At 46.4% G+C, this 9,938-nt stretch overlaps 3 protein-coding genes across 3 annotated transcripts; 1 reads left to right on the forward strand and 2 right to left on the reverse strand.

Annotated features, from left to right (window-relative positions):
• Nucleotides 1–952: 952 nt before the first annotated feature.
• FSUBG_14007 (uncharacterized protein) lies at nucleotides 953–1,276 on the reverse strand (the record flags this gene model as incomplete). Its single annotated transcript, XM_036678958.1, has 1 exon — nucleotides 953–1,276. One exon carries the CDS (start codon nucleotides 1,274–1,276, stop codon nucleotides 953–955), a length of 324 nt encoding a protein of 107 aa, XP_036530529.1.
• A 757-nt stretch (nucleotides 1,277–2,033) lies between these two features.
• Nucleotides 2,034–5,158, forward strand: FSUBG_14008 (RNA-binding protein; the record flags this gene model as incomplete). Its single annotated transcript, XM_036678959.1, has 9 exons — nucleotides 2,034–2,526; nucleotides 2,685–3,047; nucleotides 3,105–3,116; nucleotides 3,167–3,834; nucleotides 3,894–3,924; nucleotides 4,111–4,232; nucleotides 4,291–4,767; nucleotides 4,836–5,010; nucleotides 5,082–5,158. 9 exons carry the CDS (start codon nucleotides 2,034–2,036, stop codon nucleotides 5,156–5,158), a joined length of 2,418 nt encoding a protein of 805 aa, XP_036530530.1.
• A 2,501-nt stretch (nucleotides 5,159–7,659) lies between these two features.
• On the reverse strand, nucleotides 7,660–9,353 carry FSUBG_14010 (acriflavine sensitivity control acr-2; the record flags this gene model as incomplete). Its single annotated transcript, XM_036678961.1, has 5 exons — nucleotides 7,660–8,185; nucleotides 8,241–8,712; nucleotides 8,760–9,037; nucleotides 9,091–9,177; nucleotides 9,310–9,353. 5 exons carry the CDS (start codon nucleotides 9,351–9,353, stop codon nucleotides 7,660–7,662), a joined length of 1,407 nt encoding a protein of 468 aa, XP_036530531.1.
• Between the last annotated feature and the right edge of the window lie 585 nt (nucleotides 9,354–9,938).

Raw genomic sequence — 9,938 nt, forward strand, 5'->3', positions numbered from 1 at the left:
TATAGGCAAGGGTATTATAAGGGTATCTAGATAGTTAGTTTAGTTCTGTATTTTAGTGTTACTAATAGCTTCCTTAGCAAAAGGTGCTAAGAAAGTGGTATGTAGGAGGGAAGTAAGAATATATGAGCCTAGGTAAGCCTATACTTGTACAGGGTACTTCCAAGCCATCCATGCAATCCAAGACTGGAATCCACTTATCAAGATGCTTACAATCCCAACCAAGATCGAGATACCAACAGCCAGTAGAGCAATAGAGAAGGCATTACCATCGGTACTTCTACGGTCAAACTAACGTTCCAGTTTGTTTCGTGGCGGCCGTTTCTTCGCAAGCTCATACAACCTGGCAATCCGCTCTCCCCAGTACATATATCTCATCCCCTTGTGGAAGACATTATAGCCATCGTATTCGTAGCATTCAGGGTCAAAGCCATTCCTGCTGATCAGTTTCCGGAGAATCTTCTCGGAACGATGATCTCTGAGTGGGAAGAGGATATCTTGCAACGAATGTAAAGTCTCAAACAGAAGCTGGGGCGGCAGAGTTACACTGTCGTCAATATTAGCTACGAAATGATTCTCCCGTTTGTAGTGGGCAAATTGGATGAGTATACCGGCCTAGACTTTCTAGCGCAGTTATATCCAAAGGGCTTGAATGGCTTTGAAACTGCTCTAAATGTGCTTTCAAGTAGGCCACCTGATGGAAGAGATAGAGCGTGTTATCCTTCTCGTTGAAAAGGAGGTGACATGAAAGGTCATTTGTTGGCAGAAAGCGAATCTCCAGCCGTTTTTTCAGCTTCCAAGCTTTGAGCTTTGACTTGTGACCAATGATGTCTTCAAACCGGCTACACGATTGATCAGAGGCACGGGGAATTGATCTTTCGATGAACGAAACAAATGACTCTTGCGACAGCCAGGAAATAGGTCGGTATGCTCCAAGAACGAAGTTTGCAGGGTGTCATTCTTGAGCCGCCGAGTCAATCATCACCATTGCTTGTACTGCCCTGTTGATAATGTTACCGACGTCCTCTCCAACCATCTCGTTCTCATGAGAAATTTGGTTCATGGTCTCTTCTTTTGTCTTTTGTGCGTTATTTCTGAGCAGGATAGCAGTCGATAGTACATGCCGATGGGTTGGTGAGGAGGAAACATAACTGCAACTAAATGTGCTTTCCCTTAGGGCTAGTTCATCGAAGAGCGTGAAGTAGGCTTCAAACTTGCCCTTTCTTCCGAGAAGTCTGAGAGAAATCTCATCTTGCTCATCGGGTGTTGTTAGTCTCATTTTCGCTACAAGGAAAATGGATTGAGCAAAATGTCGCGATTCCCGAGGATCAGGATATTAAATATTCGTTTCTCAGGCCAATATTTAACGGCGGAAATGCTACCTGCACTTCATCCCACCACTCCAAAGTTCGCCCATTCCGCCTGTCAGCATTGCCTCGAGGACCACAAATCCCAATCTGACCGCGGACATGTTTCACTATTCGATTGGCCACCCGTAAAGCCTCGTTGGGTATCGATACATAATCACAATTACAATGTAATTGTCAGTTGAGCCTCAAAGCCCAAGATAGTAGAGAGTCCTGGCTGCAATATGTCGCCCCGTCAGTTATCGATCTCTGCACATCTTTCTTTGACTTCATTCAACTTCTAGAAATCAGACATGCGTCCATACCATGGTATGGGGGCTTCCAAGTAACGAGCACACTTCTTTTAAGGATAAACTTGCACTGAAGTTCAAGACTTTATTTGAGAAGGGTTTTCAGAAAAGTAAAAGGTCCGAGGCGATCCGACCATTGCAGGGCCCTACAGATATCCATCGAACACGCATTTCCCAGAGCCTGAGACAAACACACCGAAGGGTCACAGTTCAAGCATTCTTATAATCTCAGTCCACACAATCGGAGCCTTTTGAGCCGCGAGAAGCAGCACCTCAGGTGTTCCAGCAATCTTCATATCACACTGGCATACCACCCATTGCAGATTCTTCACGCCAACACACAAACACATGCGTCAAGGCGCTTCCTCCCAGTCGCAATATGATCTTTTACGACCTTCCAGTGTCCTCGGCGACATACTCTGCAGAAGAGTTCCGAAAAAGGTTTCGATACGTCACAAATGAGTTGAGGAAGGTTGTCACTGAACATAATGAACTTCGCATGTGCGGTCGACATATCAACTATAGTTGCCACATGATTGGCGACTCGAGGGATACGGCCTTACCCTCTATACTTATAGAGTGTCGAGAAAGAGATCTCAAGATGTTGAGAGAGCTCTTCAACAAGTATGCTACGACACTTTGTTGTCGCAAGGACTCAACTTGGCCTATGCTGGTACATCACGATCTTCCATCGTCGAAATCGTCATTCCAGCTTGTCTATTTATCGCACGCATATCACCCTATAATTCAGCACGCGGCAAACACACCACTACCAGTAAGCAACTCATCCAGCGATACATTCTGCGGTGCTCTGGTCCAGTATGAGGGTCGCATTGCCACTATCGGCCTGACATTTATCGTCGACGGCATAAGTCACATGATGACTGTCGACCATCTCTTCAATAACAGTTTGGGAGATGAGAATTCGCTTTTTGCTGTGATGATGAGCCAATTCATCGCAGCAACTCTAGGGGGAGTTCAAGAAGCACGCGTAACGACACTTCCGTCACTCCACCAAACCCTCATACAGATCAAGAAAAGCAGAATTTGGACTTTGGTCATAGCAGCATCCCTGAGAGTCCGTCACAAGAGAGTCTCAATGCATCATACACGAATGACGGCTCTCAATCTTGTCTTGCAGAGTGCCCAGTGGGCCAACCCATTCCTCTCCCACATCCATTGGATCCCCCAGCACCATACCTGGACTGGGCATTTGTTGAATTGAACAGCTCTTCAGCCAGCTTCCAACTACCTAACATTATCACCCTAGACTCTACTTCGAGCCCTTTACTCCTTCGCCAAGTTGCGAAACACCCGCTTTCTCATACCACATCGGTGTACATGATTTCGGGAATAAATGGCACAAGAAAGGGCTGCCTATTCGGTGGCTTAAGTGAGCTTGGCCCATTACTAGATCGAAGTCCATGTAGAGCCTGGAAGATGAGACTAGACTCTGATCAAGGTAAGAATGTGTCTGAGCCTTGCTCAACTATGACTAAATCAATATATTAGGTCTCGAACCAGGAGAGTGCGGCTCGATCATTGTTGACCGGACTACGTTCGATATATATGGCCATGTTATCGGCTCCAACATCATCGGTGATGTTTTCGTTGTTCCACTCTCAGACTCTATTGAACAAATCCGAGCTGCCTTTAATGCAACCACTGTGACCCTTCCCTCCCAGAACCTTATCCTGCCACTTTGCAACTTATCTGAAGATACCATGACAACCCAGGCCAGGCTTTATCCTAATAAATTACACTCAGCCGCTGCGCACACTCATATTCACTCCGGTGCTGCAAAACGCTCTCTGGGATCCTCTCCACTGGCACAGATGTGGAGGCGTCCAGAGGATCCGAGAAGCCACAGCGGCCAGTTCCGCAGGTTTCAGACACCCTTTTATCCAGACGAGGAGGACACTTCACTCCTGAAAACTTTGAATGAGGCAGGAGCAGGAGTGCTCGATGATGAAGTGGAAGTTCCAACCCTTCTGTTTTGCCACCCGTATACAAGGTTTACAGAACGAAGCATAGAGCGTATACAAGACTTTTGCTGTGGTGCTTCTTTCGCTCTGGACAAGTTCGTATCTCTCCCGCAGAGCTCAGGTCCATACGCCAGCTCAGATGCCAGGGTCGTGGATTCTAGCCTAGAAATTCCGTATTACGCGGTTGTCACTGATGTAGGTTGGTGCCAGAAGACACTTTCCTATACCAGTCGAGACAAACCACTTGCATCAAGCCTCAGGCTAAACGAGATATTGAAAGAGAAGGTATGTGTTCAAAAATCTTATCAACTTGGAGAAAGGATTTGTGACTTATTTTCCAAGCGATTTCATCAATTAGGACCAGATCCAGGCCCGACCTTGATATAGCAACTCAGACGAATGTACGCAACGAATAGACATCGTAACATGTCACTGGGCTGACAGCTGGAAATAGTTACATCCATAACCCAGATGGGGCTAGTATCATGGCTCTCATCAGGACCATGTCCTGCCGCCAAGTAGCCATTCTCCGCCCAATGATCATGTCCTATGTGACGACAAAGATCAACCCGTGCATACAGATCAATGAAACCGTAAGTTAATTTGGAATCAAAATTATAACGCATTATAACTAACAAGCCTTTATTATAGCAATGGTGGGGATCACGTCAGCATCATCTCAGGTTTCAATTTCCCTTCTTTACACTCATTTCTGAAGGCTATAATGACCCCCGAACCGTGTCCAAGACTGGAGAGCCATTCAGAACTCGATTGAGCTTTTCCTTTCTTGCCGAAAGCCATTCGGGGTCCTTGTTCCCCCAAGATAGCCAAGCCAGTCTCTGTGAATCAGTAATCTCATTTGGGATCGCTGTACATAGTATTGGTTACTGGGACGTATACTGCTTTGAAGACGGTGACACGAGTATATCGATTTTTGGATTTGACTTCGAGGATGACGAATTTGGTTCCAAAAGCGATTTTCAAACACCTGGAGAAATGCTCAGACACTCCCCCCGAACCTTTTTCTTGCACACAATGACTTTGAGTCTCGACCGTGTGCTGGACCAGCACGCCCTGATCTTGGAAGTATTCCAGGACTTTGTCAAGAGGCAAGCGCGTTACTTATCGGTAAGTCTTTTCTCTGGCAAATTTGTGATGGATAAACAGGACTTGGATAAATATTAACTTACTCCCAGAAGAGTGCTAAACAGCGGAATGAATTCACAGACAACAGTCATCGGCTAAAAGAAGTCCTCCGTCAAGTGCTCAATTCGATAACAGTTCTGACATGTAATGTTCAAGAATTCTTATCCAATGATCCCAGAAAGGACCTTGAGGACGTCCCCAACGGCGGTGACTTTGCTGATGGGAGTAAGCCAAATGACATGGAAACACTCCTTCGTCGCATAAAATCGTTATATGGTCAGCTGCATGACGTTCAGCTCGCCTACCAACAACTGGAGGCGAAATTGACTTCGATAAGTTTTATGCAGGAAGAGCTAGTGAAGATACGTCGTGATAGAACTCTCAAACATATCACGATGGCAGGATTTATCCTGGGAATTTTCAACCTTATAGCCCAAATCTATGCAGCCCATCCATGGGCGTAATAGCAAATGAGTACCTTCCTACTGTTGACGGATAGCTCCATTCAATTGTTGATATTATATACTCCACCTTATCTGGCTTGCACCACACAGACTTCAATTATTACCTTCATAGCCATGTTTCCGTCATCATAAATTCATATCCTTGTGGAACCTAAACCAGTTGATCGCTTTCCATGGCTTACTATCAAAAGCTGACGAGACATAGCAAGATTGAAAACCATAAGCATTGATGGGATGTAGCGATGACTGATAATCTGATTACTACAAAGTCCCCAAAAATGAATCATTTGACGTAACGTTGAGATGTCCGTGTTTGTGGTATTCCTAAATAGGCATAGACGATTCACCTTACGTACGGTTCGTGTTAGTAACTCTGGCTGCGATAAAGACTAGTAATTGAGTTATTTGTAAAGAAAAATTTCCCACTGGCCGATACTATTAGAAATCATCCATTAACTCGATTTTGATGAGTATTGAGGCGGAGAAATCTGGTTTTGAGTTTCTGAGCGGAGATGGAGGTCGGAAAATCGGGCTGTTGCTCACCGAGATATATCAACCTGCCCAAGCCCCTCTCAGGTGTACTCGGTCTGCTATGATAGTTCTCCCATCACTTGATTTATCATAATGCCTTCAAGAACGACTGAGACGCCAAATGAGTGGTCTGAATCGGCGGATATCATCTCACGGTTCTTGGCTTTGCAGCAGATTTACAGCGCCAAAGAACTAGACTCTTATCTCCAGTCGCTGCGACACAGCAAAGAGCATGAACCAGATTCCGAGAATCAATCAACTGATGTCATCATACTTTGCGCATCCGCTATCTTGGCTATTCCCGAAGCCGTCTTTGAGTGGGCGGTGCAACAGCAGAAGAAATACGAGGACAGGCAGAGAAAAACAGTACTGGTGTTATGTGGAGGCATCGGACCTTGCACGCCATTCGTTTACGACGCCATCAGAGCGAGCAAGAAATACTGCACGATATTTGAGACGATAAATGGCAAGCCTGAAGGCAAGGTGTTGAAAGTCATGGCGGAACGCCTCTATAAACTCAAGATCGACCAAAATGGAGATCAAGACAAGGGCTTCCGGATCTTGGTATCTGATCGCTCGAACAACTGCGGAGCAGATGCATCAGAGGCACAAAAAGTCTTGGGGGAGAACGGTATTCGATCTCCAAGATCTATGGTTGTTGTGCAGGACCCAGCCATGAGCAGCCGGACAATATCTTCGTTTCAAAAAGTCTATGAGAATGATACCGTCCAGATTTCTTGCTGGCCTCAGCTAAAGGAACCAAGAGAGTCTCAACAAGAAAAGGCGCTGCCTGGAAAAAATGTCCGAAGGGAACTTTGGTCTATGGATCGTTTTCTAGACAGGATCATTGGGGAGCAGGGTGGAGTTGTCAGAGCGAAATCACCTACTGGCATTCCAAACGAGGTGGAAAATGCGTGGTCAGCGATAATGGACGAAGCAACTCAAAAGTCTTTTCATAGAAAATAATATCATAATTCTCATTCTATCTTCGGGTGCTGTTGAGAATATTTGATATTGGCCGGCAAAGATTCCGGTTGTGACGTCAATAATTCACATAATATCTCACATCGGCGTTGTCCGAGATGCAGATATCAGATCAGGCTGCGAGATTATTTTCCGTTTCACAACGTCACATGATACGCATCATCCTCAACCTAACTCCACTGATTAGATCCTCCCTAAACGTTCTCGAACCATCCCCAGAAGCAACTTTTCTTCCCGGTCCCGGGCCATCTCGCAACACCATGGCATCACTACGCCGTTTCAGCCTCGTCTTCTACGTCCCACCCGCCAACGCCTCCGCATGCAAAGCCGCTATTTTCAAAGCCGGCGCGGGCCGCTATCCCGGTCCTGGCGGCTGCACTGAGTGCGCGTGGCAGACATCGGGGATTGGGCAGTTTAGACCGGGAGATGCGGCGAATCCGGCTATTGGGAAAGTTGGGGAGTTAGAGGAGACGCCGGAAGTCAGAGTTGAGACGTTGATTGTGGGGGAGGAAACGGTGCGGAAGGCTGTTGCGGCGTTGAAAGAGTAAGTTCTGAGGTTTATGAGGATGATAAAGGCTGATTTTATAGGGCGCATCCGTATGAAGAATGTCCATACCAGGTCTATCGGGTAGAGGACTTTTAATAAAGATACCTATGTTTGGTGGGTACGGTGGCAAAGGAATCCATGAGCATGTTGTCTTTGGACGCAACGAGATTCGATCGTTTACGACTCGCGGATGGAATGAGTTACTTTTATCATTGAGGGCATTCATCTCTATCGTCTTGGCAACTGTAATTCAAATTATATCAAACTGAAGAATCCGAAATTAGGGTATTATCAAAAACCAAGTCTCTCTATCGCCATTTTTCGTGATCTTGACCCGAAGTTCCAACTTCATGCAACGAGAACCTTTGTCTGTGGTAGAAGGGTCGTCCATCTCTCTCCAGGCTTTCTACTCCACATCCTCTTCAACGCCTCAATACCCTTCAACAAATTTCCAAACCCACTTCTCGCATGATGTCGTCTCAAAACATTCTCGAAATAAATCTTGTGCTCTTCAAGCTGTGCATCCGACGCCGCCACAAAGGTCGTCCAGACCAACATATGCGCCACTGGGGAAGTTTCTGGAAATTGTTCGAGTGCCTCGATGAAGCGCTGCACGCGTGCGACCGACTCGGGATTGGTGGGTATGGGGTCAAAATCGAAGAAGTTGGAGGTGTGATCGGAGAGGACTTGTTGGAGATAGATATCTCGAGCTTGATAGACTAGACTTGAGACTTGCGAGAAGAGTGGTGCATGTTCTGGGTACAGCTGGAGACAGTGGTTGAGACAACCGAAAAGTTGGTCTGTTCGAGCTTGTGATGAGATCGTCTGTAGACCTGTTTCTTCTCCAAGATGTGGGGCAGCATATACTCGGATCCTATTTTCCTGTTAGAATGTCTGTGATTCTTCGAGGTGAAGTTGTGTGGACTTACTTGTGAAGCTCACGCATGATAAAACCAGCCAGTATGCCAGTACCCAGCCCTTCCTTTCCCCCGATAGCGTCCAGCGCTGACTCGAGCATCCGAAGAAGAACAGGAAAGTCTGAACCACCTGTGACAAGTACAGATGTCATCAATAATAAAAGACTAATTAGAACAGAGTGCTGGGTAGTTTGGTTGTTGGATACAAGTTCTTGACGTTGTCGCAGGCCCTGAAGCGTTCGGCCCAGAAGTTGATATGGATCTGGCACGTAAGAGTCATATGTGTTTGTCCCGAAAGGGGAGTACTGCTTCTGGTTCTTCTTGAAATTATTGTCGAGCTTGTTGATGTGGAAGTGAAAGGCCGAGACTGTGAGGACGGCGTCCATAACCAGTTCGTCTTGTTGAGCGAGTGGAAGAAGGAGGTGGCGCCAGTCATTGTGAAGGCCGTCTATGGCTACCATCTCCGTGGATATGCAGCGCGAGACTGTAATGTGTAAGTATCTGGAGGAAAGAAGTGGAGTCTGGACTTACATGTCATGAATAGGTTCCTTTTCCATGGTGGTATGTTGTCCGGAACTCCTTTCAAGAAGAGTGTCATGAAAATTTCACGGTCTGCGGGTGCTTGTGAATCTGCTAGCACAAGATCGTAGATCTCATTGTCCGATGTGATATACTCAATATCGTCGTCTTGTTGATCATCATTGTCATCATGATGCGGTTCCGTGGTTTCCGGGTTTGTATCTGCGGCTGACCTTGATGCCGATGATGCTGATGCGTCCCTGTCAGCTGAAGAGACTTTCCATTCATTCCTGTGATGAAATCAGTATCTCGTTTGGAAACATGAGGGTGAGATTGTGCATACTCCTCATAAACCCTGTCGATAGTCTTGCCAGCCCACTTTCCTCTCGCAGCAACACCCTTGTTGAACCGATGTCGAATACCAAGGCCGCTACAACTTAAGCCCCTAGAAGTACATTTATTGCAGCTTGGCTCATTCCTATCACAGTGAATACGCCGTTTCGAGCATTCATGGCAACCTAGTGACACGTTAATACCCTGCCAAGAAGAAGTGAGGTTGTACTGACCCTTCGTCTTTGGTACATATGCACGTTTTTTGGGCGGCATCGCAGGCATCGGATGGAACCGAGATTAGCTAAGCTGATCGACGCTCCGCGCACAAAACTCGTTATCTCAGGGGAGATAGTACCTGGTACTTGCGTGGCTTGGAAGAGCAAAGGGAAATTCCTCTGCGTTTAGAATTTTGCAAGCATCAAGTCAATGAGGATCCGGGAATCTATGGCCGACGTTGCGGGGAATCTGTTGGAGCTTTGGCTCCGCAAACGCTAATCAAAGTTGGGGCAAACGCTAGGCCAGAATAGGAGGGTTGAATGAGAGCATGTGCTACACATGCGAACAGAAAACAAGGCAACGTGGTAGGTTAGTGGTTCGCAGGTCTTTCACTGCAATTTTAACACGCTCTGGAGCTTCCCAGCTTAGCCAGTCAGACAGCGAGGATGCAACTATGTATATGCATCTGTGAAGGGCATTTTACTGCAACTGCCATGCATAGATACGGAATTGAGGCAACGTTCCCAACAAGTCAAGTAACCTCGGTAATAGCTTCAAGTCTGTAAGTCTATGTCGTAGACTGCCGCCCATGAGGTTAAAAAGATATCCTTAGGTTTAGAGTAGGTCTTATTGTCCTCATCT

The sequence above is a fragment of the Fusarium subglutinans genome (assembly GCF_013396075.1).
Source record: "Fusarium subglutinans strain NRRL 66333 chromosome Unknown NRRL66333_c0000467, whole genome shotgun sequence".
Lineage (NCBI taxonomy): Eukaryota > Fungi > Ascomycota > Sordariomycetes > Hypocreales > Nectriaceae > Fusarium > Fusarium subglutinans.